This window comes from Podarcis vaucheri (assembly GCF_965113315.1).
Source record: "Podarcis vaucheri genome assembly, chromosome: 13".
Classification (NCBI taxonomy): domain Eukaryota; kingdom Metazoa; phylum Chordata; class Lepidosauria; order Squamata; family Lacertidae; genus Podarcis; species Podarcis vaucheri.
This window is the reverse complement of record NC_138751.1, coordinates 57578454-57605904: the sequence shown is the minus strand read 5'-3', so window position 1 is coordinate 57605904 and position 27451 is coordinate 57578454. Positions and strand designations below refer to the sequence as shown.

The 27451-nt window shown below is 49.7% G+C and overlaps 2 protein-coding genes and 1 long non-coding RNA gene across 7 annotated transcripts in view; 1 reads left to right on the top strand and 2 right to left on the bottom strand.

Moving 5' to 3' along the window:
• UBE3B (ubiquitin protein ligase E3B) overlaps window positions 1-17100 on the top strand; it is a 32485-nt gene extending 15385 nt beyond the window's left edge. For all 4 annotated transcript variants that reach the window (XM_082196067.1, XM_082196066.1, XM_082196065.1 and 1 more), the window contains 12 exons: window positions 1040-1154; window positions 1533-1632; window positions 5541-5660; window positions 6480-6656; window positions 6768-6878; window positions 7340-7477; window positions 8153-8218; window positions 9760-9818; window positions 11444-11626; window positions 12246-12357; window positions 13391-13483; window positions 14703-17100. In XM_082196067.1, the coding sequence (XP_082052193.1) occupies window positions 1040-1154; window positions 1533-1632; window positions 5541-5660; window positions 6480-6656; window positions 6768-6878; window positions 7340-7477; window positions 8153-8218; window positions 9760-9818; window positions 11444-11626; window positions 12246-12357; window positions 13391-13483; window positions 14703-14894 (1466 nt within the window). In that variant the 3' untranslated portion in view covers window positions 14895-17100. The remainder of the gene's footprint in view (window positions 1-1039; window positions 1155-1532; window positions 1633-5540; window positions 5661-6479; window positions 6657-6767; window positions 6879-7339; window positions 7478-8152; window positions 8219-9759; window positions 9819-11443; window positions 11627-12245; window positions 12358-13390; window positions 13484-14702) is intronic.
• Window positions 1-27451, bottom strand: part of LOC309517094 — a 118125-nt gene that overhangs the window by 32419 nt on the left and 58255 nt on the right. The window lies entirely within an intron of this gene.
• Window positions 17142-27450, bottom strand: MMAB (metabolism of cobalamin associated B). Of its 2 annotated transcripts, XM_082196147.1 has the most exons (9): window positions 27326-27450; window positions 26966-27030; window positions 25590-25683; window positions 24004-24061; window positions 22675-22747; window positions 21813-21910; window positions 20047-20111; window positions 19530-19589; window positions 17142-17935 (listed from the first exon to the last, which is right to left on the bottom strand). In XM_082196147.1, the coding sequence occupies exons 1-9, from the start codon at window positions 27442-27444 to the stop codon at window positions 17851-17853; spliced, it is 717 nt and encodes a 238-aa protein (XP_082052273.1). In that variant the 5' UTR covers window positions 27445-27450; the 3' UTR covers window positions 17142-17850. The 2 variants fall into 2 exon arrangements, with proteins under 2 accessions (XP_082052273.1, XP_082052272.1); XM_082196146.1 differs by lacking the exon at window positions 20047-20111.

Sequence of the window (27451 nt, the reverse complement as noted above, 5' to 3'; positions counted from 1 at the left end):
AGAGACCCAAAGAGTACTCATTAATGGTTCCTCGTCGTCCTGGGGAAAAGCGACAAGTGGGGTTCTGCAGGGTTCTGTCCTGGGTCTGTTCAATGTCTTTATAAATGACTTGAATGAAGGAATTGAGGGGTTGCTCATGCAATCTGCAGATGACACCAAACTGGGAGGGGGAGCTAATGCTGCAGAATACAGACTTCAGAATGACCTTAACAGATTGGAGAACTGGGCGCAAGCTAGCAAAATGAATTCTATAAGACCATCAGAAATCAAACTATTTGGAGTCAGTTCCTTTGGCTCCACATAGAATTGCTTTCACAGAACAAAAACTTGGTGTTATGCCCTCTGCCTCTCTGCTCTAAGAAATTGCTTTTGGAACAGCATTTCTGTGTGTTTTGTAAAATCAGGCCCTCCAGATGTTTTTTGAGACTACAATTCCCATCATCCCTGACCACTGGTCCTGTTAGCTAGGGATGATGGGAATTGTAGTTCCAAAACATCTGGAGGGCCGGAGTTTGCCTATGCCTGGTAAAATGGTTATAGAGGACGTTACAGTGTCTGTATAAAGATCATCATGAAAATCATCTGTCTGAGTTTAGCTGCAGGGGAAATTTTCTTTATATCAAGTGAGGTTGTGTGGTTTCACTGTTGGACAAAGAAAATAATGTAACCTTGCGTATTTCTTTTTTTGTGCTTGCTGCCGAGAAATTAAGAGCCAAATTCATGGCTCTGCTCTGAATGTTGTATTCTCTTTGTTGTGGCATGTAGCTATACAAATACAATGATTACTACAAAAATGTTTTAGTGCCAGTCAGAGGCAGGGGCCAGTTTTCATTTGCTCGTGGGGGGCCGGGGGGCGGACTTGTGGCCCTCTAGATGTTGCTGGTCTCGCCTTCCTCCCTGCTCATTGGACATGCTGGCTGCCTTGTAACATCTGGAGGGCCACAGCTGTCCCGCTTTCTATTATTGAGTTTTCCGCTGTGGGTTACAATGTTTTCGGCTTTATTGCAGGGTATGTTTTCTCTCCCCCTCCTTGTTACAGAGAGTGCCAAAGGAGAGACCCTGGAGCTCTTCCATTCGGTGCACGGTTGGTTGATGGTCTTGTACGAACGAGACTGCCGCCGGCGTTTTGCTCCAGATGACCACTGGCTGCGCAAGTAAGCACCTGCTTCCTAACGGAGTAATCCAGATTCCTACCCACCCTGTCATAATCTGAGTCAAGGGTGTTTAGTGCCTTTTTCTGGTGTGTTTGCCCTTACAACATTTTTTCAAGTTTACTGTTATGCCTCCCCCTTTTAAAAACACTTTCGGGACTGCAAGTGACTTGACCAAGGCAGGCAAGTGAGTCCTTGGCAGAGGCATGAGCAGAAGCAGCTCAGCCTAGCTCTGTGCTGGCACTGGGCCTTGGTCTGCTGCAGGATGGATTCTGCCAAGAGCTGTCCTGTTAGAAGTTGCCCACTTCACAACTGGCTGGTCCTGTTTCTTTCAGGACTTTCAAACCTCCTGCCACATTTATGTTTGTTTTATTTTTTTAGGGACCTTAAACCGAGTTTGCTCTTCCAGGAGCTTGATAAAGACCGGAAACGGGCCCAGCTGGTCCTGCAGTATATTCCCCACATCATCCCGCACAAAAATGTGAGTGGAGACTGAGCCCGGAGCCTGGAAAGGAGGAGCTTGCTGAATTGTGGGAATGATGCTCCAAGGCAGTATTGTGTGGCCCCGTTCTAGAATCAAAATATGAATGAAGCACAGGTCTTCTCACCCAGATGCTCTTCTCTTGCAAATTCATAGAAGCACAGGATTGTAAGGGGTGGAAGGTACCCTAAGGGTCATCTAGTCCAGCCCCCTGTAATGCAGGAATCGCAACTGAAGAATCCCTGACAGGTGGCCACCCAACCTCCGTTTAAAGGCCTCCAGTGCAGGAGAGTCCACCACCTTCCAAAGGAGTCCATTCCCCCGTCCAGCAGATCTGACCACCAGGAAGTTATTACTATAGTCTAGTCAGAACCTTTCTTTTCCTTTGAATTCATGCACACCCATCTGGTTTGATGGTTCTGTTCGTTGCACAGAACTGCAGCCCACCTTCTCCATAACCCGGCCTGGTTTTGTCTGCCCTCTGGCCTTTCTCTCTGGGGTCTTGGGAAGAGGGAGGGTCTTTCTCATCACCCTGCAGAGCAGGTCCTGTGGATCACTGAGCTACAGACCGTCCCCAAGTACACTAGTGGCCAAAAGTGTGGAAACCTTTTGGAGAAGGTGTATTTCTGAGGTTTGATGGATTATAACCCCCCCCCCTTTTAGTAATACCTTAAAATTATACATCAATGGAAAGATAATTTAATAAATGAAGAATGTAATGCAATAACTTTTATAAAGGATTATTTATTACAACGTAAATAAGGAGGAGATTTGTCAGTGTGTTGTGTGATTGCTATCAAGTTGGTTGGGTTGTTTTTTTTTGTTGTTTTTTGTTCTTTCATTTAGTGAGCTTGTAAAAAGTAATAAAATTAAAGAAAGGTGCAAAGAGTTGACTGGTCTCCCAGAAAGTGAAGTAAAATTGTACTATTAAGTGAACAAGGCTACAGTTATGAAGAAATTAGAAGAAAAATTGGTGGAAACTTAACAAAAGGTGGCATTTCTAAATTTTTGAAGATGTAGGTAAAGGCAGGAAAAGTGATGATAGAAGAATTGAGAGACTGTGCCTGCGTGACAGAATAAAATCATCTGGGTGTATAAAAGATGACATGGTGCATTGTATTGTGAAGTTGAGTGCAAGGACTGTTTGGTGCTGTGATGGTTCTAGGGGTTGCTCGTGAGTAAGCAGGTGCCCATCTCCCCGGCTGGGTGCAAACACCTGGCAGGGTTGCCTAAGTGAACCTCCTCTGTCCGGACAGCCACTCGCCCGTGGCTGACTCAATCGCTGGCAGAATCCGTCCGTGGGCGTTTCTTGAACTTCTTCCAGCAAAGAAGCTCTTTGACGCCTAGTCTCCTCCTACTCTCTCTGCGCGAAAGCCTTCTGCGCAAGGAGGGCGTGGGCAACGGAGGACCCCTACTCTCCCTGCTGGTCCCAGGCAAGGAGTCATGGGACCGCCTCTCAGATTCCCCCATCTGCCCCCCTTCTCCACTGGTGCTACGCTGATTCTCTTCCCCAGAAGATGGGCTGCTTCTCCCGATCCCTGGACGCTCTCTGGAATCCCTCTGGCTTTTGCTCTCTCCCTCCGGCACTGATGGCAGTTCCCTGACAGGTGCAGACTGCAGGAATATGGTCTAAATGTTAGAATTCCAAAGAAAAAGCCATTGTTATCTCTCAAACAAAGGATAAAAAGGTTAAACATGTCTAAAACCCATGTTAACAGGACAGCGGAACAACGGGACAGTGTTATTTGGAGTGATGAGACCAAAATCCCCTTGCTTGGTAGTGATGGCATGAAATAGGTGAGGAGGAGTATCGGAGAAGATCTACATCCTACTTGTGAAACACCCAGTTAGTGTTATGATTTGGAGTTGTATGACAGCAAAAGGCGTGGGCAGAATTTGTGTCATTAATGGGAATGTTCCATACTTTTCTGTGTATAAGACTAGGTTTTTTTTACTCTAAAATAATGTTTAAAAGGGGGGGTCGTCAGATGGGGGGGGGCGACAGGTGATTGGTTGCAGCCGTGAGCAGGAATGGCCATTTTGTTGGTGATTGGTGGCTGCGTCAAGTGCTGTTTCGGATTGGCTGCTGCTGCGTTTGTCATTTGGGTTAGTGATCCCCTCTCCCGAAAAAAACTCAACAGCCTTGTGCAATCCCCGCTAAAAAAGCTCAACAACTCTGGGCAATCCTCCCCAAAACAATGCTCAACAACTCTGGGTCATCTCCCCCCCCCATTTTCTTAAATTTGAGTCCTCAAAAATAGGGGGCACCTTATACATGGGGACGTGTACATAGCCCAAACCTTAACCCAATTGAAAATTTATGGAGCCAACTAAAGAAACATGTTAGTCAGAAGCAACCCAGCAATAAAACCCAATTAATAGAGGCAATAATTCTATCTTGATTGCATGTTATTACAGCTACAAAACTAAAAAACTTGGTTCAATTCATGGGAAGGCTAAAGGTTACCCTACTAAGTATTAACTGACATGAGAATTTTTGTATATCTTATTTTTTCACGTTTCTTCTTTAGACTGCTGTTGTAATAAATAAGACTTCATAAATGTTATTGCATTACATTCTTCATTAAATTATCTTTACATTGATATATAATTTTATGATACTCCTCCAAAAAAAATAGTGGCGTTATGAGCCATCATTGCCAGAACAAGATGGCACCTGATTGGCTCTCTAAACACTCCTTTTTATGGTTATTTGGCTATCACTTTTGATGGAATACAGATAATTGAACAAACATGGTAGCAGTGCATTCTTCATTAAATTATATTTCCATTGATACATAATTTTATGGTATTACTAAAAAAATGGGGGGGTGTTATGAGCCATCAAACCTCAGAAATACACTTTCTCCAAAAGGTTTCCATAATTTTGGCCACTAGTGTAGTGTGTTCCCCTTGGGCCTGCCCAGTGTGGCCTAGTGATTAGAGTGGCAGGCCAGGACCTGCATGACCCGGTAGTGCCAGATTAAGCCCTGTGGAGGCCCCTATGCAGTCGAAATCTCGGGGACTCCTTGTAAATCTTTCAAGATCAAATCCATATTATTTTGATCCATTGTCACGGGGCCCCTGAAAGGCATGGGGCCCATAGGCCAGCGCCCACTCTGCCTATGTGGTCATCCAGCGCTGAGACCAGGGTTCAACTCCCCACTCGGCCCTGAAGCTCCCAGGGTGACCTCGGGGGCCGGTCACTGCCTCTCAGCCTGACCTGACTCATAGGGTTCCTGTGAGGAGGGGCAGAATAGTGTGTGTGTGGCACCTTTTGCTCCCTGTAGGAACAGTGGGATATAGATGTAATAAAGTGGTTGAGATGAAATGTGTTCAAATCCGCCTTGCTCAGTCTATTGCCCTCAGGATGTTGCTGAACTCCAGCTCCTCTTATTCTTGACTGCAAGCCAGTGGGACTGAAGCAGTAAAACAGCATTTGGAGGGCACTAGGCTGGGGAAGGCTTGTTGAAACACTATCTGTAATGAAGTAAAAAAAACTGCAGCAGCTGCTATTTTGTTATCAAAACATATATATCCTGTGTCTCTTTAGCATCTTTGAGGAGGGTTGCAATCCAGAAATAACAATAAAGCAGGGCCCTGTGACCCTACAGGGAAAGAACGGCTGCAGGGAAAAGCAGTGGCTGAATGTTGACCCAAGGAAGAGGCTCCTGAGCATCTGCCCTGGAGGCTCAGGCTGGCCTTCTGGTGACCCTCCAGGGAAGGAGAATCCGCCCTCTGGCCCTGCAGCTGTTTCCCTTCCAGATGTTGCTGGGACTCCCACCTGCCAGCAGTGGGCCTGGCCAAGGATGACGTCTCTTGAGGTTCCCCGGGGGGGGGGGGGAAGGCTGACCTTGCACTTAGGCAACGTGGCTTTTGAACAAGCGCCTTCTTTGGAACATTTTCAGAGGGCTCTTCTCTTCCGGAACATGGTGACAAAAGAGAAGGAGAAGCTGGGGCTGGTGGAGACCACCTCCGCGTCGCCTCATGTCACGCACATCACCATCCGCCGGTCACGCATGCTGGAGGTGAGTGGCGTAGCTTCTTCTAGAAGGTGGTGCAAAGAAAACCACCTCTTTCTCTGCTAGCCTTTCTGTGAAGCCTCTTGATTTGCCTCTTCCTGACTGGCCTTCGCTCCCCAGGGTTTGAGACAAGTGGCTCCCAGCCCTCTTTGGACTGAGGCAGCTCATGAAGCCTTCTCATGCCCACATTTCACTTTGAGCCAGCCTAGTTGCAAACTATCGCAGGTTTCAAAGGGAGTTCTGCCACAGTCCGTACCAATGAACTGTTCTCCCACCCACACCTGTTAGGAGCCAGAGTCTGGAGCAGGCCTAGTGGTCACAGCAACTCTTCCCAGTAGGTCTTGCCCCAGTGAGGCAGTTGCAAGGCCCTGCCTTCCCAGTGCCCTCTAAGGCTCCTCCCCTGGGTCCTTCTCCAGCAACCTGAGGCTTCTTTGCCTTGTCTTTCTTTGCTCTGCCCTATTCATTCCTTTCCGTGTTCTGGGAGACTCGAGGGAGGGGAGCTGCTCACAGCAGGGTGGAGGGAACTCCTTGGCTTCTTCTGCAGTTGCCCCCCTCCTCTCCAGCCTCCACTTCAGCCTCTGAACCTGGACTGCCCTCTGACACAGCCTCTTCCTGCTCACCAAACCTGTTACCGTCTCTGCTTCCAAGACTTCCTCCCCATGGTTTTCTCCCTCTGACCCCCATTGTCGTGCAACCCCCACTCCCCAGGCTCTAAGCCTTCTTCCTTTGAGGGCTCCCCAGCTGGTGCCCCCCCCCACTCTTCTGCATCCAACCAGTCCATAACACCACCTTTCTGGCCTTGTGGCACTTGCCACCTCTCCCCAGGATGGGTACGAACAGTTGCGCCAGCTGTCTCAGAACGCCATGAAGGGAGTCATCCGGGTGAAGTTCGTGAATGACCTGGGAGTGGATGAGGCCGGCATTGACCAGGACGGCGTCTTCAAGGAGTTCCTCGAGGAAATAATCAAGAAGGTCTTTGACCCTGCGCTCAACCTCTTTAAGGTGCCAGAACCCTGTCCCAAGCCCTGTCTTGTCAGACGGCCCCAGCTGGCCATGCAGGCAGCCATAGGCTTATGTTGCTCTCTCTTGTCTCTGCTGCTACGTGACGGGTAGACCACCAGCGGCGATGAGAGGCTGTATCCCTCCCCAACGTCCTACATCCATGAGAACTATCTCCAGCTCTTTGAGTTTGTTGGGAAGATGCTTGGAAAAGCCGTCTATGAGGTAGGAGGGGCGTGGCAGCTGCCTTTGGCACAACCAGTGCCAGCCCTCTGTGGGTGGTTTGGCTCTTGTACGGGACCCCAAGCATCTTTCCTAAAGAGAAACGTTTTTGCCCATTGGGTCGGGGGCGGGGAGGCAGGGAGCTGGAATAATGGAGCCAACTAATTCTTGTTTTATCCTCCTCCTCCCTCCTGAGTTTGACAGGAATAAAGCTGAGACTCAGGAGGAAGATGCAGGAAGACCGTGTTGCCACACACTAGACTGGAGGCAAATAACAAAGGGGGGGGGCTGCCTGAGGGCAGGCTGAGTCTGGTGGGGCAGTGCCCCCTTCTCCCAATGGACCATCCAGGATTTTTGTTATGGGCTATAGATCGCCTCTTCCAGGGTTCAGGCTCTGATTACTTGCTGGCTGGTGATCGTGAAATGCAGCTCTCTCTGAGCCGTTTTTCTTCCCCCCTTTGCAGGGGATTGTGGTGGATGTTCCTTTTGCATCTTTCTTCCTGAGTCAGCTGCTGGGACATCATCACAGCATCTTCTACAGCTCTGTGGATGAACTTCCCTCACTGGATTCAGAGTTCTATAAAAACCTGACCTCCATCAAGGTTCGTTTGCCATCCTTTTGGCTTTCTCTCAGTCTCCTGCTGGGTGCCCGGCCACTTGTCTGTCCTTATCTTCCTTTAATTATAGCCAGCACAAGGGGATTTGGGCTTGCAACTGATTGCCCTAAATGCAGTTCTGATAACTGAGTGAGAAGTCTGCCATTGTGTTTCTCCCAGTTATTGACTAGGCCCAGTCTCCTTGCGCTTGGCCCAGGGAGCAGAAACTAACTGCTAAACCAACAGTGTGCCAGGCTGTCTCCTTCTGCTGTCAGACATCGTAAGCACACATTAAGCAACATGTATTAACATTAAATTGAATGAAAAATTCAGCATCTAGAGAAGATTGGGTTTCGCTTTTTTAATGAAATTGCGAATGCCAGAGAAGTTTCTATACTCTGTGAATGTCTAGTGGGAGTTGACAGTGAGTGGCTGATGCCTATTGCAGTGTTGGAAGTAAGAGGAATTGGTGAGTCAGAGCTGCCAGTGGTGGCTGGGATTCTGCGTAGCCAGACTCATCACATACAGCGTTGCACATTAATGTATTTGGCTGAGCTTAATTTGGACACGTGCAGCAGAATTCTGAGAGAGTGCTAGGAAGTGAAGCCCAGCCAGTTAGGGTGGAAACTGAGCAGCCTCAGCACTTAAACTCTCCCCTTCTTTCTTTCTCCCCCTTCTCAGCGTTACGATGGAGATATCAGTGACTTGGGCCTGACGCTTTCCTATGACGAAGACGTGATGGGCCAGGTGGGGCTCCCTCCCAGTCTCCCCATCTTTTTTTGTCACATTTTCTGCTTTTCCGGGTCCTGTAGGGAGTGACACCCCCTTGGGACGCTGAGTCCAGCTCTCTTGGCCAAATGCTCCATGAATTGCCCTGTGCCAGGCAGGGCTGACACTTCCCATTTTTCCACTCAGACTTTTTTGCTCGCTGTCTCCTAAAAAGCTTAGCTCTTCATTCTTTATTGATTTGAATCCTTCCCCCATCCCCCTCAGCACCCACAGTTCTGCCACACACATAAACTATACCAGTGTTTTTCAACCTTTTTGGGGCAAAGGCACACTTGTTTCATGAAAAAAATCACGAGGCACACCACCATTAGAAAATGTTAAAAAAATTAACTCTGTGCCTATATTGACTATATATAAAGTAATTCTCTTGAATAGGAATCAAATAAACACAAAGAAAGTATTTTATAATTACTTTATTATGAAATAGTAAGTAAACAGAAATATGAAAAATTATAAAATACTTTATTCAGTGCGCAGCCTGGGCCTGTTTGGCTGAACACAAAGCTGATATTCTGGCTGGAATCGAAGAAAGTCACACACGTAGCTCTTCGTCAACAGCTCTCAGTCTCTCTCTGTATTTAGTTTTTATAGCAATCATGCTTGAAAAGCTCATCTCACACAGATATGTAGTGGAAAATGGGAGCAATGTCAAAATAGCTTTGTTTGCCAGAAGGGGGAACTCCTTGGCAGTATCCAACCAAAAACTGTCCAAAGGTAGATCAGCAAATCTTAGCTTGAAACCACGATTTTGTCTCAGTTCAGTTAGTTCCTCCTGCTCCTGTAAAGTCATGTCCTTTCCACCAACTGATGCTGAGCTATAAGGGTCCCTAACCCAGTCATGGCATTCAGTGGAGACTGAAGAGAAATAAAATGACAACTTCTCCGGTCCTCCTGGTGACTCGAGTCGCAACGTCTTCTTCTCTCCGCTGCTGCGCACACTGTGCTCGGGCGGGAAGGAAGTCGGAAGATGATGTCCTACTGTGATAGGTCCAGGCTGGAGTCTGGACCAATCACAGCCCGGACATCAGAAAAGTGGAGGGTGTCCCCCTGAGGAGCGCCAGTCGGCGCCCCTGCTGGCTGAGGGTGGGGTCAAACCCCCCCCCATACCCAGGACACAGTCCGGCACCCACCTAGTGGGCAAAAATTTGAATATTTTTTTAAAAAAATCTTTCGGATTTTTCCCACGGCACACCAGGCAACATCTCGCGGCACACTAGTGTGCCACGGAACAGTGGTTGAAAAACACTGAACTATACACTCAACATGAACATGTAGAAACTTTCCCACAGGAGCTGGCCCACCTCTGCCCTCCTCAAAAAGAACAACTCAGCCACCCACCTGTGATGGGGGGGGGGCTGGGCCTCTGTGTCATAGGGCCATTCTCTCTGGAAGGTGTGACACCCCCAGCCGCCCCACCCCTCCTGGCCTGAACTTCCCATGGTATATTACAAGCAATAAGTAATGTCTCTCTCTCCCTCCCAACCCCACCGTTTTTCTAGCTTGTTTGCCACGAACTTATTCCAGGAGGGAAAACCATCCCTGTAACCAACGAAAACAAGTAAGTGAGCACTTGTCCGCCCTGATCCCCCGGGGGCTGCCTTCTGTCCCCTTCCCAAAGGGTGGCTGACTTCAACAGGTTGAGGCGGAAAGGGTGCCCCCAGTGCCCAAGTGACTCCCACACCAGGCAAGACGTTGGAACGAGGTGCTTGTGTCACCGTAGGTATCTAGATTGCCAGAAGAACTTTTGGAAATGGAATATTTCCAGGATGCGGTGGGAGTTTTACCTGCTAGCACTTTGACCTACTAACATTTGTAACTCAGGAGGTGGAAACCTTGACTTTTTGTTAGATATAAAAAATTCAAAGCAGTGTTCCAACCTTTCTTTTTAAATATCAGGTTGTGGGAGTTCCATTGCCCCATCACACGCTTGAATCAGCCCTGGTGGGTGGGATTTCCTGCAGCAGCTGACTTGTGTTTGCACCTAATGGCCCTGTTGTATGTGACTGGAAGGATCCTGCACTCCTTGTGCTGCAGTTGGACTGCTGCCATTTTTCACAGGAAGCCGTCCTTGGGAAGCATAAGCTGCGGCAGCATCCAGAGCGCTGCATTTGCTTTGCCCCAAGTGCTTCTGTGTGGCCCGTGGGATCTTCCTTTTGACCTTGTGGCTCAGCTGATCTCAAACTCCTTTGGAAACTGTTTCAAAAGTGGCACACTCTGAGAGGAGAACTTGGAGGCAGAAGTTTGACTTCCAGTCCTTGTTGGGGAAAGTTGCTCACTGGGAGCTCCCCATGGTCTGTCTTGCCACATGGGCTGCTCTGTGGAATGAGAACAGGATGGGGAATCCTCCTGAGCCTTTCTGAACTAACCCTAACCGCTCTGCCCTGCGATGAGGGGGCCATTCCTCCCCCACCCCTAGGATGGGAATGGTGTGCTAGCCATGTCCACCCTCTCTCTGAAATGCACACCAAGGACTGCCACCCTGACCACATTGCTCACCAACACCCCCCCCAAACCTCCACTCCATTTACCAGTCCCCCACCCCATTCCTTTTCACCTCATCCAAACCCCGTTTTGCAGTTTCTCTGTGTCCCTTTGTCCCAAGATTCTTATCTCTGCTTTGTCCCTGGATTCTTATCTCATTATACATGACTAAGCCATTCTTCACCTTCTCACCCCTTGCCTTTTCCTGTAAGACCTATTGCAGTCATTAAGAGTCGTCAACAGGCTCATCTCAGCTATCTGCCAATCTCCCATTCCCACCACCCTTCTGAGTAATACCCCTCCCCACCTTCTCACTATATAGAAGGATCTGGCAACTTCTGTTTCAGTGTATCTGAAGAAGTGTGCATGCACACGAAAGCTCATACCAAGAACTAACTTAGTTGGTTTTTATGGTGCTACTGGAAGGATTTTTTTTATTTTGACTATGGCAGACCAACACGGCTACCTATCTGTAACCTTTGTCCCTGCGTTATTTAAACCTAAACCTGCCATTCTGAAACCTGCTTTCTCTACTGCTACCTTCCTGTGCCCTGACTTCATGCCAATACAGGATTGGGATGAGGCACTGCAGGTCCTCTTATGGGGGCTGCGTGATGACAGCCTTACATTTTATGTATATAGGGATGGAAGGATGGATGGATGGATAGATAGATATGGGTGCCTTTCTGTCCCTCACGCCAGGATCAGCTACATCCACCTTATGGCCCACTTCCGGATGCACACGCAGATCAAAAGCCAGGCGGCCGCCTTCATCAGCGGCTTCCGCTCAATCATCAAGCCCGAGTGGATCCGTGTCTTCTCTGCCCCTGAGTTGCAAAGGCTGATATCGGGTGACAACGCTGAGATAGACCTCGAAGACTTGAAGTAAGGGAGGAGGAGGGGGGGTGTCTCTTTCCACATTCTGCTTCATCTATTATTAAGAAAAAGGGAGGCACACTTTTCTCTCTCCCCTCTGTCCATGCCATGTGTAAGTTCATAAAGCCCAAAAACTTTGAGGAGGGATTTGAAAAGGCTGGAGAGGAGAGGAAGTGTGTGTGTCTCCATCCACCCATCCATGCACGGTGGGGGAGCCCCACACATCAGGGGCAGCAAAGGGCAAGTCCTTTCAGGTTTATCTGCGGCAGAGTGTCCGGTTTTGGCCATGGGTGTGGGGCACATTTGGAAGAGGTAATCATGGGAATATCAAAGCTCATTAGGGTGCTGAAGGTTAACACTGACCTCCTTCTCTTCTGGCTTGAGTCACCATACAGTGAAGTTTCAGTGTTTCCAGTTGAAAGTAATCATTGGTGGGTGGGTGTCCCATGGGAAGTGAGCAAGGGGGGGGGGACCCCCTCGGCAATTCACCTTCCTTATTTGCATAATGGTCCCACCAGCAGCTTTCATGTGGCAACAGGAAGTTGGGGCAGAGCTATAGTCCTTCCTTTGATCTAGTGACTTCAGTGACCTATGAACTCCACTTGATTTTTTGTCTCTTCTTCCTTAGGAAGCACACTGTGTACTACGGGGGCTTCCATGGCAGTCACCGAGTCATCATTTGGCTTTGGGATATCCTAGCCAATGATTTTAACCCTGATGAAAGAGCCATGTTTCTTAAGGTAAGCTGTGTGTGTGTGTGTGTGTGTGTGTGTGTGTGCGCGCACACACATGCGTGTAAAACAAGAGTGACCAACCAGGCCTGGGGCCCTCCAGATGTTGGGCTTCTAGCTCCCACTGGCCTCAGCCAGCATGACCAGTAGTCATGGATAATGGGAGTTGGGAGTCCGCCAGGTTGGTCATTCATGGACCTTAGTCACTTGTGTACATGTGGACAGCTCAGTCAGTAGAACAGGAGACTCTTAATGTCAGGGTTGTGGGTTTGAGCCCCACGTTGGGTGAAATATTCCTGCCTTGCAGGGGGTTGGACTAGATGATCCTTGTGGTCCCTTCCAACTCTGATTCCCGCAAGTGTAGTTTCTTGGTGGTCTTCTGAGTGCTTCTGATATGCACTGTATATATGGTTACCTGTGGTCTTTCCCCTAAAGAGAAAGCAAGATTTTGGTCTTCATGATCCACCATAAAGGGCTGCTGTAACATTGGAGCTGCCTTATACTGAGGTCTGCTCTTCTTACGTAGCTCTGTGTTGCCTGCACTGACTGGCAGTGGCTCGCCAGGTTTCAAAGTAGACTCTTTCCTACCCCCATCTGGGAATGCTGAGGATTGAACCCAGGAACGTAGGCACCCAAAGGCCTTGCTCTGGTACAAACTGGGGTCCCAGCTTGTTCAAATGCAGGCACATAAAGGCTGCTTCGGACAGAGAAAGGACTTTGATCAATCTAGACCAGGAATCCATTCCCCACTTGGACATGAAGCTCACTAGGGGACCTTGGCCCACTCTCACGCTCAGCCATACCTACTTCGCAGGGCTGTTGTGGGGCTCCAATGACGAGAGGGAGAACCATGGACATGCTGCCTTGAGCTCCGGGGCGGGTGGGGGGAGGTTGGATTTAAATACAATAAAGTAATAATAATAAATGTGGGGCAGCCCCTCAACGCCACCCATGAGAATGGTGCTGCACCCCAGTTGAAGAGCCAGCCTGATCCAGTACATGTCTCCCCCTTCCCCTTGCTCTTTTTCCTCTCCTGTGCCAGTTTGTTACCAGCTGTTCTCGGCCGCCACTGCTGGGCTTTGCCTACCTCAAGCCCCCCTTCTCCATCCGCTGCGTGGAAGTCTCCGATGACCAGGTGTGTGCATGAGCCAAGCTGGCGAGCCTTGACCTCCTGTGTTCCCTGCAGGTCTCCTTCCTGGCAGGGAAGTGTCTGCTGGCTCCACCCTCCCTTAAAGGAGTCACAGTTCACGGAATTAGACCAATTCTTGGAGAAGAGAGCTATCAGGGCCTACTAGGCACACCAGATACCTCCGAGTACCATGAGGTGGTGGAGGGAAGTGCTCTTGCGCATGGGTCCTGCCTGAGGGTTTCACATGGCGACATCTGGTTGGCCCCTGTGAGAACAGGAGGCTCGACTGCAGGAGCCACTGGCCTGGTTCAGCTGAAAGGAGCACAGCCACCCCCACAGAGGACCCCAGGCTTGTCTTTAGAGGACAGCCCTGGAACCGTGAGGAGGAATGTTGGGGAGGAGGAGGGAGGGAGATCTTTCTCCCAATTCAGCTCCCCACCCCTCACCCCGGTTCAGGTTGTAAGCCCTTTTAGATTTACTTAACCGGATCATGTGTTTTGCGGAGAAATCAGCTGTGTGGGAGGAATCCAGGGTCTCAACAGTGAGGCTAATGGCAGAAGTGGAGGGACAGCCAAGGGCCAGGCAGCAACTGGGGAGTTTGAGGCCAGTTTAGGTGTTACTAGGGTAACACTTTAAACAGTCATGGCTTCCCCAAAATAATTATGGGGGTTACAATTTGTTCAGGGTGCCAGGAATTGATAGGAGACTCCCTATTCCCCTCACGGAGTTTCCGAGTTCTCTGTGAAGAGGGATGGATTGATCTATAGACTGCTCTAAGAACTGTAGCTCTTTGTGGGCAATAGGGGCCTCCTCACAGCTCCTCAGCACCCATCACAAACTACGGCTCCCAGAATTCCTGGGGGTGGAGAGCCATGACGGCAAAGTGGTGTGAATGTGGCCTAGGCCACCAGCAGGCCTGTCTCAGCCATGATGCTCTGTAACCACCAAACACCAAAGGTGATGCAAAGCAGCTCCCAGCTGAATCACGTACCATAAGGCAGGCCTGTCCCTTGGGGTTGGTCCCCTCGCTCTGCTCTAGAGAGAGCAGTTATTCTCTGATGTGGAAATAGTGAGGACCCTGCCTGGAACAGGCTGCTCTGTTGGGGTCCCAAGGGCCTTCTGGGCAGAGAGCACCCAGATCTCATGCAAGATGCTTTGTTCAGCCTGCAGCGCTCGCCAGGCGCGTGTCTTTGTGGCACCCCAAGCCCTCTGTTTCTCTCCCCAGGACACGGGGGACACCCTGGGCAGCGTCCTGCGGGGCTTCTTCACCATCCGGAAGAAAGAGCCGGGCGGCCGACTGCCCACCTCCTCGACCTGCTTCAACCTCCTCAAGCTGCCCAACTACAGCAAGAAGAGCGTTCTGCGGGAGAAGCTGCGCTATGCCATCAGCATGAACACAGGCTTTGAGCTCTCCTAGCCCACGCTCTCAAGAGCTGGATGGGCTCTCAGGGTTATACCTTGGTAAATGGCCACCTGAGCAGGCTGCAGCTCTGGCCTGGGGTCCGGCATTGCTCTGATGCCGCTGGACGCAACTCTGCAAGGAGGACCTCCTTGGAAACGCAGCTGGCCTGCCATTCAATGTAGCATCAAGAGCCACGCCTGTGCATTGTCCTTGGAGGGGAGCCATGCCTAAGGCACACAGGGCAGGCCAGCCCTACTCACACAAACTACTCATGGGCCCAGGGGTGGGGGCCCTGTGGATAATTTTTATCTTGGGCAAATAGTTGGACCTTGCTGTGGGCCAGGCCAGGTCAGACTCTGGCAAAACGCTGTGGAACGAAGGTCGGGAGCTGGCTTTTCCCTCCCACTTTGGCTTCTGAAAAACAGGCTTGAGGCTGCTCACCTCAGGAGCCCCATGAGATTGCAGGAGCTTTCTCTTCATGTTTTTTGTGTTCCTCTCTCTGTGCCCAGGTTTTGTCACCTGCGACTTTCCCACAGCTTGCCAAACTGCTTTGCATTGACTCTCGGTCTGAATACACGTTTGCCTGCAGGCCCCCAAATGAGCTTCCCGCTATGTGGGGAGCACAGGTTTGTGATGTGGAATTCCTCCCCCGCGGCAGATTTTTGCTAGTTGTGGGCCTGCAGCTTGTCAGATGTCAGAGAGCAGCCTTCACCAACCTGGTGCCCTCCTTTCTGACCATCGGCTGGGGATGGTGGAACTGGGAGGATGGGCCAAGGGCCCATTGGCTGGGAACTCCTCTTAGGGCCTCAGTTGGCAGAGCCCGCTGAAACATTTAGTGGCTGAGCTAATCTGCAGAGGCTCCTGTGCAGCTGAGAGCAGTTCCCTGCTCTAACCTCTCAGGGACTTTGCTATGCTGAATAGCTTCTCAATTTCCGTTCAGCAACTCCATTAAACTCTGTAATTGCAAAGGAGTTTATGCTGAGGTTGCTCGTTATTCATTGCTTGCTCTGTATTCACATTCATTTGTGCACTTGTGCTTCCCAAGCTCCCCTTCTTTGACATCTCCCACAATCCCAGATGTGCCCAAAGGGAAGAGAAAAAATGTCCCCACAAGGTGATATTTCTCCCCAGGGATCCACCTTTTGCTGAATCTGATTGGACCATGTGCAAAGCATAGGGCATCTTTCAGGGACTGGACTTGTCCTGGTCCTGGTCTCTGCTTTGCCACAAATGGGTGGATGTCTTTGGAATGAATAAACGCCAGGAAGCAAGGGAGAAAGGTCACCTTGTGCAGGGTCTTCCTTCTCTCCAAGTAGATTTGTGATCAGCTCAGTCTCCCACCCAATGAATCCTGGGGATCTGAATACGAGTGGGAAGGAAGGGATTGAACTGTAATCAAATGCAAAATATTTTAAGAATGTTGGGTTTTACTGGTTTTATTGTTTTTCTTTTTGCAGAAGCCCCGTTTAATGCTTTCTAACCTTGATTATTCCACCATTGCGAATCTTTAGCCTTGAGGTGTAAAATAGTTGCTTGTTTTTTTAAAATAATTCTAGTGAAGGGCTGGGCCCAGAGAACACTCTCAAGCATGAACCTGTTAACTGAAAACCCAAATCCCCACCTTTTCTTGATTTTACTTTGAATGTTGCAGAAGAATGTGTGTCTCATGTTTTAAATGCTAGACATTAAGCATTCTCTTAATGGATTTGGCAGTATTGCACTACAGAAGTTGCAGCATAGTCTATGGCAACCTTTTGGATGTTTTGGACGACAGTTCCCAACAGCCCAGATCTGTGTTGGTTGGGGCCCATGGGAGCTATAGTGCAAAACATCTAGAGGATGCCAGTTGGTGAAGGAATGTTGGGGTGGCATGGGGCAAGCTCTCCAGTAGAATCTCTCCAATAGAGTAGGAATGGGGGGTGACACTATACAGCAACCCCTCCCAGTGGTCTCCTTGACCCTCTGATGAACTGCTTCCTCCATGTATACATTTTCAGAACGGATGTGCAAATTGTGATTGTGTACTAAATATGTTGAAAGAGTTTGGCTGTTCTAGCCCACAACAGTTGGGCATGGTGTGGCTTTCCCAAACAAGGAAGGCTATGCAAGCTGTCAGGGGTCTAACATCACCCCCACCCCAAAAACAATGCCTTGCATGTCTGTGTCATGAGGTGGGGAGAGGAAAGTTTGCCATAGGAGATTAATAAAATATTTTATCTTGGCCCTCCTGTATCCTAGCATTTTACAGCATATTCATATACGTACAACAGAGACTCCCATGACTGAAGCGGAGGTATGTCTCTGAACAGTTCAACAGACCCTGAAGAGGAAGGGTCGGGTATGTTAAATGGCAGCCACTGAGAGGCAAATGAAAAATTGGGAGTCCTGCTGACAAAAGGAAAAAAGCAGAAGCCCTCTGGCAGCTGAGCTGCACCCCAAAGCTCCAATCTGCTGCTGCCCACTGCTGCCTCCCACCTCTCAACAGCCGTTTCCAGGACCTCTCTGCACAAAGCTTACAATGGCAGAACTTTGCTGTGCTTGAGATGCTGCGTCTCCTGCCAAAGTGTTGATGGATTCAACGATGATCGCAAAAAGAAAAAGAGGACAAGGAAGTGTAACAGAGGCTGTGGTCTGCAACTCAATCTGAGCCAAAGCACCAAGTGCCTCTGGCAACAGAACACCTCTTGCGGAGAAGGGCTCTGCAACACATCAGGCGTGGCATGTGCTTCTCCCCTCTCCTTTTATCAGCACATGTCAATAAATGCAGCTGAAGTCTATTCAAAGTGAACGCTCCAGGTTCTCTTAGAAGCTGGTCTCAAAATGGAGCAAGACTGGAGCCGCAAGCTTTAAATAAGCTTTCAGGAGTAGATTTCAAGAGCTCAGTTTGAAACTGCAAGCAATCTTCCATCTTGTCCAGTCCTCTGTCTGAAAGCCTGGCAGTCCACCTCTTGCATCAGAGGGCCTCTGCTCCCTACTCCGTTCTGGTGTAGATCTTCTCCTGCTTCCCTTCCTTCACTGCAGCATAGCGGGCAAGAACAAATAAGTAGTCGCTCAGTCTAAGGAACGGGAGAAAAAAGCTGTTGTCCATCTCTGTACAGGATAAGAGCTTGTAATGGGCATGTCTACCCTAAGGGTGGGGCAGCATCTAGGGCTGGAAGGAGGAAGATGTCCCTGCCCTGTAGCCAATCAAAAAGGTAGCGGAATGGATGTGCTCGCCCTCCCCCAACTGGATGTCCTCCAGGTGCTTCAGACTAAAATCTAAGGTAGCCAGTTGGGGAAGGCTGACTTAGGCAGTTGCCAGGTACCGAAGTAAAATCCAGCCCCCGTGAGGCCTGCAATTTCAGTGGAGGAGGCAGGCACTGAACGAGAACCAGCATCTATAGCAATGGGATATGGCAGAAGGCCATGTTTAGCCACGATAATCTGGCTGCTGCACGACCCCCTCCCCAAAACAGGGAGAACAGGAGTCAGACAGGCTGTGAGAAGTTACCTGTGCATGCTCCATGATGACACTACCTGCCTTAAAACGGGGCAGAGTATTTGTCCTTTCCAACTGGTTGCAGCAGCTCTCTGCCAGAGAAGGGTCCCTTCCCCATCACCTGCCAACAGCCCCTTTTACCTGAAGATGCCAGGGGCGAAACTTTGGACCTTCTGCATGTCAAGCCTGCATGGAACTACATACAGCCCTTCCCAAAACACCTTCCGCATGTGCAGCAGGGAAGCGCTAGCAATTTGGGTATGCTTACAGGGTGTACACCTAGAGAAAGGAAATCTCTTCCCCACCATCCTCTCTCAAAGACCAGCAGACTCCAGATGTCTCCTTCCACTGCCCCAAATCTCAGCTTCCACGCTTCCTCCTCTCCACTTCCCAGCTTAAGCACAAAGTGATCTGGGTGGAGCCTTCCAGACGTCATTTGACTACGATTCCCATCACCCCCCCATCAGTGGCCATGCTGGCTGAGAATGCTGGGAGCTGGAGTTCAACAACATGGACAGGGCATCATTTTGGCTACCCCTGCACTAATCTCCCACTCCCTTTCCTCCAAGTTGTTGGAAGAGAAAAGACAAAACTGTTTGGTCTCCGCAGGACAGTCAGCAAGGTCCATGTGAGTGCCCCAAGGTAGACCAGTAGTTCCCAAACTGGCATAAAATGACTATCAGACTGAAAAGCTGGTACCACTGGATCAAATTCATCAGTTGTGTTGAATTAATTAAACTAAATAGTTTCAACTGGATTTTGAATAAAGGGGCAATTAGTTGTTACTGTTTTGAATCTTAGTGTTATCTTCTTTAGTGGGTTATGCAAACTGCTATTTTGAATAGTGCTTTCTATAGGGTTGGGGGGCACTAGGAACCAAGGGGCACTGTGGAAACAAAGGGGCAGGGCTCCCAAAATAGATGCAAAAAGGACTCTCATCCCACCCCCGTCTCAGTAGGAGATATCCAGCAAGAAGTACCCAGGGAAGAGCAGCCTTCCCCATCCTGCTCTCCACTAGATCAGCCCCAGAAACCAGCAGGGCCAGTGGCCAGGAAAGGAGGTGCAGAGAAGCCCTTATCTGGTGCCTTGACTGGGTGACCCACTAGAGTCTAGACGCATTCCCCCTGCCCCCCCGCATCCCAGCTTTGTCAGAAGGAACAGTTCCAAGTTACCTGTTCAAAAACTTGGCCACGTCTGCATCTGCTTCTCCCATTTTCACCAAAGGAATCACACTGCAGAAGAGAAAAGGAAGACAGTCATCACTACAGCTGATATAATTGGATCCAAAACCACCTTTCATGCCCCTTTCATTGCCTTGTTCTGCCAGATCCTAAGGTGCCAAAAACATTATTTGCTAAATGCACCAAATTCTCTGCTCCAAACCAACTGTGCATTTAAAGGGGGGGGGAGTACCCACAATTAGTTTGCACTGGCCATTAACGGCTCCTGCAGAACTCGGGATCTCTTTCGGCAAACACTTCCTTGTCTTGCTGCACAGTACAGACTCTGATCCGTGCCCTCCCCCAGCATTGCTGGGGAGCACCTGTGGTCGTTTCCAAACAATTTTCATGCAAGCCTTCCAAGGTTGACATGCCAGCGAAGACTGAGCAAGAGAGGTTGGCAGCCCAGACAGCTCACTCAGGGCAGCAGGGGGTTCTCATGGCTTTGTCAGTGCAGTTGCTCACTTACCACCTCTCGGCTCGGCGGCAGATGGCTCTGGAGAGATGGAGAGCAGTGCTGCTTTTGCCGCCAGACTGAAATGACATTAAACAAAACATCCAGATCTGTCTTATGCCAGGGTCAGGCCCATCCAACTGTTGGAAAACAAGCCCCCTCGGGAGAGGCTGGCCCCCCTTCTCTGCTCTCGAAGCTTGTTTACCGGTAATCTTCCTCAGGCTGACATCCCGGACAGACCAGGGAGATTTTGATAGGCGACATTTCCCAGCGTGGAAAATGCACACGCCCTCCCTCCATGCATATCAGCAAGAGAAAGGAGATAGTCAGAAATCTATTTACATCCTTTTATTTCTGACTTTACAGCACTACAGAAAACATGTCACAAAGGATGTTACATAGAGGAGGGAGAAAGGTTGTTTTCTACTGCTCCAGAGAAGCGGACACGGAGCAATGGATCCAAACTACAAGAAAGAAGATTCCACCTAAACATTAGGAAGAACTTCCTGAAAGTAAGAGCTGTTCGACAGTGGAATTTGCTGCCAAGGAGTGTGGTGGAGTCTCCTACTTTGGAGGTCTTTAAGCAGAGGCTTGACAACCATATGTCAGGAGTGCTCTGATGGTGTTTCCTGCTTGGCAGGGGGTTGGACTCGATGGCCCTTGTGGTCTCTTCCAACTCTATGATTCTATGATTCTATGTCCGATCAGTTCAGACTTCATCTAGCAAGTGGCTAAGACTTCCTGTACATACGCAAGAGGAAGGTCTCATATTACACACTACACAAAGACTTTTCAAGCCTGTGAACTTCCGGGAAAATTCTTTCCCACAGCTAGTCACATCATGTGATGTAAACAAGCTACCAGTTTGCAGCTGCGTTGCTCTCATATCATAACCTTCCATCTGCTCTGACTGATGAGAGCGCCCCGGGGTCCTCAGCAGAGAGCAGTCTTTCCCTGATACTTTTGAGACGGGGCAGGCTGGGGACTGAACCTGAGACCTGTGGAGCTGCAAGCCCTCGCCTGAAGCAGGAACAGGAGCGTTTGCAGCCAATGCAACCATTTTGGCTACCTTCCCACAGAAGTCAGGAGGAGTGTCTGTGAACATGCCCTAAGGAAAGTGCTGTGAACTAGCTGTTAGCTGTGATTCCTGCCCAGCAGGGGGTTGGATTAGATTATCTTTGGGGTCCCCGCCAGCTCCACAATTCTATAATTCTGTGTGAGCCTGAGGGGAGCGATTAGCCCAGGGCCTTACAGCAAGCTTGGGATTTAGGTAGCAGTTAAATCAAAGTGGTTTGTGATGGCCCCCAACTTAGATTGCTGTAAAAAAGAACTACAGAAACTCACGGGTGTCCACAAGTTCTAGCATCATGAGAGAGGGAGGAATACTTTTCTCTGGTGCAAAAGGGGAGGAATCTTGCTTGGTCTGGCTGCATCAAAGTGTTCCCTGGCACACCCAGGGGCGAGCAGGATCATTCTCCCTTTGCATCAGCTGGTGTGTGTATTGGGGGGCAGGATCCATGCACCCGAACCCAGAACTAAGCAGCCTGATCAATGGCTCAGAGCTTCCCAAAGGCCCCAGCAGTATGCTTGCCAAGCAGGAACTCTGCACAAGAATCTGGGTGGCTGAGCCACCTGTCACTCACAGCCCTGTGACACTGTTCCTGATGGGAATCTGGCCAGTGGAAACCAAGAGTTGTCTGCCCCCCACCTTCTGTGCTGCAAGGCCTCTGCTTTGTGACCTCCTCACAGACGGAGCACAACGGAACACGCAAAATACCTACGGGTAAAATGAAAGCTGTGAGTGGCGGAAGCTGCTCAGAGTAGTGATCGATCCAGGCCTCCAGCTCCAGAATGGGCTTTTCACTGAACGACGTTCGCTCTGGAGAAGAAGAGACATGGCTGAGTGGACCAGCCAACCAAGGAGTCGCCCACAAAGCGAAGCCCTGGCTTCTTCATTCCCCTGCTTAAGTCGCAGGATAGGGGCTGCCAGCACATGACGCATCAACCTTGCTAAAATGAAGGAGGCTTGCGCCTGGGTCTTGGGGCCTGTGTGGGTTCCAGTGCTGAGTCCTGGAATACCTCAAGCACCTCTGAGCATGCACAGAGCATTTCCCCCCAAAATGGTTAAAATGCCATATTGCATTTTAAAACAGGGTTTAAGTAAGTGGGCAGCCCTAACAAGCAGAAGCACTATGGCCAACTTGTGCATTTGGCAACCTAGCAAGTCAACGTTTATTAGAGACATTTATACCTGGGATATATTCATATGCAATGCTTTTAAGGCATGCATCAAAATCTTTGCGGAAAAAGCATTTCCCCCCACTAAGAAACCACAATGGAGGCTTGTGTGTTTCTGTTCCAGTGCATGGTCTGAGGGAGCTTGACATGGCTGAAGCTTGGCAGGTCTGGGTCCAGTCAGACCCTTGCCTAGGGCCCTGCCAGTAAGAAAGAAAGGAATGGGGTGTAAATGCAATAAAAAAACCAATTTAAATAAGCCACATAAACAAAGGTTTCATGGTCAGAGTACTTCCTTCAGTTGTCCAGCAAAACTGATCCCCAAAAGCAATGGCAGCAAAACCATTTCAAAAAGGGCAGCAGTTAGCTTATTTTTAAAAATGAAGATCTATACTAGGTTCCAATTACTTAAATGTGACTCCCTGGCTGAGGATATGGGAGTTGCCACATTGGAGCCGGCATCCTGCAGCACACACTGGACCTGCGGAAACAAAACAGAGCAAAGGTGTTTGGGATGAGCACTATTTTTGCACAGATGGCGAGACATTCAGAAAGCAGTTTTAATTCTCGGTCTGGCCCGCCTTCATGTCTCTGAAGGTGCCAAAGAATGGGCAGAGTTCTCTGACCTAAATCGGAAGAGGCTTTGGAACGCCCACCACCACTGGCTCCATCAGGGGGTGGGAAACTGTGGTGGTCCTCCTCTGGCAGATGAAGCTGCACTCCAGCTCCTATCAGCCCGACCAGCATGGCCAATGGGCAGGGATGGTGGGAGGTGGGATCCAGCCACATCTGCAAGAGGACGACAACTGCTGGCTCCCTGCCCTTGCTGTAACTTACACAAGCAGATGGACAAGAGTTAGGCCAACAGCTCTTAGGCAGAACACCTCCGCACAAGATGCTCAGTGATAGGATATCCCCAATGACCGAATGCTAGCAACTGTTGCCAGCCATCTCAATTTACTGAATTTATCGCTCCCATAGGAAGCATGGATGGCCCCCAACTTGGAGGGCTTTAAGAGAGGATAGGACAAATTGAGGGAGGAGAGGCTATCTGTGCTCTGCCTCTTCATTCAGTGAGCCTTCCAAATACCGGCTGTGGGACTGCTCAGGCAGGGAGGGGGAGGAGAGCACCTGTGCTTGGATTCTGCTTGAGAGTTTCCTACAAGCGACTGGTTGGCAACTGTGAGAAGAGAAGGCTGGCTGAGATGGGCCATTGGCAGGGCTCTTCTTCCATAAAAAGCTACTAGCAGAGTAGCAAATATATAAATTAAGCAACACACAGTAACAATACAACAACAACAACAACTTACAGTCATACCTCGGGTTAAATACGCTTCAAGTTGAGCGCGTTCGAGTTGCGCTCCTCAGTAACGGAGTGCGTTACTTCCAGGTTTCACCTCTTGCGCATGCGCAGATGCTCAAAATGACGTCACACGCATGCGCAGAAGTGACGAAAAACGACGCACGCGCGTGTGCAGGTGTGCTGTCGCTAGTTACGTTTACCTCTAGATGCGAACGGGGCTCTGGAATGGATCCCGTTCGTATCTAGAGGTACCACTGTATTATTTATACCCCGCCCATACTGTATATAAAAAGAACACGAATGAAAAGTTTTAAAGTTTCTCTTGCTGTCTACTCTTAGCCCAAGAGTTGGACAAGAGGGTCCTTTGGTCTGATCCAGGAAGGCAGTCCTTGTTTGCGGATGCTGTCAGTGACGGGGATACAGCTATTTCTTACCTGCTGAAGTTCCTGCACAAACGAGTGGCCTCCTTCACTGCCAAATTCAGCACTTAGCCTGCAGCAAAATAGGAGAGATTTTTACCCTGAGATATAGGTAACTGATGCTGTTCATATGAGAGATTTACCTCTTGTGGAGGCACTACAAACAAGCCTGAAACCAGTTGAATTGTCAAGTTCCCCCAAAGAACTATTGTGATGTGAAAGCAAGAACATTTCTTCATGAGAGGTGCATGGCGTTCTCATGTTCAGGCAGACAGGAAATTGGTTCAGGGCAGACACAATCTGTTCCTGGCTCCTCATATGAGATGAGACCTGCAGGATTAGACCAGAACATCTGGTCTAGCATTGCTTGCCCTTAAGTGGCCAACCAAATGCTTCCAAGAAGCAGAACAGGAAGGCAACAGCCACTCCCATTATTGTTCTCCAGCATGTGGAATTACTGAGGTAGACTGCCTCCCAACTTGAAGGTTCCATAGAGCCACCCTTGCCTAGCAGCCACTGAAAAAGACCCCCCCAAAAAACTGTCCAATGTGGGGGTGAGGGAACATCTCTGACCCTCCAGATGTGGTTGAACTGCAACTCTCCACAGCTGGAATCCAACATCTAGAAAACTACCACAGATTCCCTCTGGGAAAGCTCATTCCAGAGATGGTTTTTTTTTTGGGGGGGGGGTTTGGAAGAACCTCCTCCAACATCTGGCAAAAGACTGCAGCCCTCTTGCAGGGCGAGATGATGTCCCCTGGAGCCATGAGCTTCAGCCTGTGGGCAGGGCGGCAGGGCCAGGCACAGCCTGCTCCTCTGACATCACCAAGGCAGGACACAAATGGCGAGTCAGGGCTGTGGGCAGCTGTCACAGGGCGAGGCCTCTACTCCAGTTCCAACAGGCTCCTGCCACTCCCCTCTCCACCCTGGACCATGCTGCCTGGCAGGTTTCATTTCACTTAATAAAGGGTTTTGAAACTGCTCTTTGTTAATCAGGTAACAGGGTGGGGCTCAGAATAAGGTTATGCCAGGGAATAAGGTTGTGCAAGGAACTATGCTGCCTGCTGCCAACCAGCAAGAACAGCTGCTGGGGAAAATGAGAGGCTTTCCTTGCTTCCCATGACAGAACTGCTTTCTTTCATATCAAATTACCACTATTAAATTTTTTTATTACCCACCTTTCACCAGCAAATCCCAGGGTGAAATTCAACAATTTAAAAATTCAGAGTTAAAAAGGTTAAAGCTTACTAATGTCACAGTGATTGGGTGGGTCCTAAAAACCATGTCTCAGGTGCCAAAGGTCCAAAGCCATAAAGTGAAGGTGCCAGACGCACCTGTGGGGAGGGAATTCAACAGCTGAGGGGCTGCCCGAGAAGGCCCTCTCCTCCTGGGCCACCACCAACATCCCAAGTGCCTGTTGATCTTAATATACGGAAGGGTTCTGAAAGGAGGGGGTCTTTCAGGAATCTGGGGCCCGAGTTGTTTAGGGCTTTGAACACAAATGTGATTGCTTTGAATCAGACCCAGAAACAAACTGGCAGTCTATTATTCTCTGAAACATTCTTATAAATTGAAGAAATAATTTACAGTCTTTTGGTTACCCTATGGCTGAACTCAGTTCATCGAGTGTTCCCAGGGCATCAAAGATCTGGTCATCTTTTGCTCTCCTCTCTCCAGTGAATGTGCTGGAAAACCCTTTTGAAAACCATGCAAGATGATAACAGTTAGAAAAATATGAAGCGGCTCACACCCAAGTGCCCAAAGCCCTGTTCACACGTGCATGTGCAACAACTGATTTCTGTAGCCCCAATGACTGGCAGCTGAATGTGGCAACTGACTCCAATGAAAGACCACGGAATTTCTCTGCAGTGACTCATTCGCCCAGGCAAGGAATCACTTGGGACAGTAGGCTTCACAGTATTTGCACTAATACAGTAAAGGTAAAGGGACCCCTGACTATTAGGTCCAGTCGTGACCGACTCTGGGGTTGCAGCGCTCATCTCGCTTTACTGGCCGAGGGAGCCGGTGTACAGCTTCTGGGTCAGGTGGCCAGCATGACTAAGCCGTTTCTGGCGAACCAGAGCAGAGCAGCACACGGAAACGCCATTTACCTTCCCGCCGGAGCAGTACCTATTTATCTACTTGCACTTTGACATGCTTTCGAACTGCTAGGTTGGCAGGAGCTGGGACCGAGCAATGGGAGCTCACAATGTCGCAGGGATTCGAACTGCCGACCTTCTGATCGGCAGGTCCTAGGCTCTGTGGTTTAACCCACAGCACCACCCGCGTCCCTTACTAATACAGTAAAGGTAAAGGTAAAGGTACCCCTGCCCGAACGGGCCAGTCTTGACAGACTCTGGGGTTTGTGCGCCCATCTCACTCAAGAGGCCGGGGGCCAGCGCTGTCCGGAGACACTTCCGGGTCACGTGGCCAGCGTGACAAAGCTGCATCTGGCGAGCCAGCGCAGCACACGGAACGCCGTTTACCTTCCTGCTAGTAAGCGGTCCCTATTTATCTACTTGCACCCGGGGGTGCTTTCGAACTGCTAGGTTGGCAGGCGCTGGGACCGAGCAGCGGGAGCGCACCCCGCCGCGGGGATTCGAACCGCCGACCTTTCGATCGGCAAGCCCTAGGCGCTGAGGCTTTTACCCACAGCGCCACCCGCGTCCCTTTTTACTAATACAGTATCCCCACTCAATTGTATTATTATTATTATTAAAAAAGAATCTGAGCAAAGCATCTCATATTTTACAATCTCTTGTGTTTTTTTTTGTTAACAACATGTCACAGGTACATTATAAAATATTTTCCATTTGTTTCTGTGTGTAGATATATATTTGAAGCAGAGACAAGCAGCCGATTCCAGCAGTCATTCTAAGGCTGTCAAAAATGCCCCTTGTGGCACCATGGCGCTCTCATGGGCCAAGGGTTAGCCGGTGGGTCGGAGACCTGCCTCCGCCGGGCAGGATGCTGCTACCTTGGTCTCCTGTTTTCGTGTATAACTTGGGGATCTGGGCTGTTTTCCTGGGCTTGGCATCCATACTGCAGAGGAAGAGGAGAGGGAAACGGTCCTTTACATTCATTCCCTTTGCATATCTACATGAACTATTTAGTTAACCAAAATTAAGACACAACACATGATGCAATCGACTTTCAAACGAGGATCAATGCAACGTCCACCACGGGCGCCTTTTAAAAGCCAACCCTTAACGTTTCTGGTTTTAGAAGTAACAGAGGCGCCTCCCCGAATTACGCTTTTCTTCGCGTGCCTCGCCCCCCCCCCCGGCTAAGCAAGGAAACGGGCCGCTTCACACGTGACGCTGCCACCCGTGCAAACCTGGGCGCCTCTCCGGCCCCGCTCTGCTCCCGGCTCAGGCGCCTCGCGCTCCCGCCCAGGGGCCAGGCCGCCCCGGCCGCCCGCCGCAGAGCGCGCCCCAAGAGCAGAGCCGCCGCCATGGCGCCG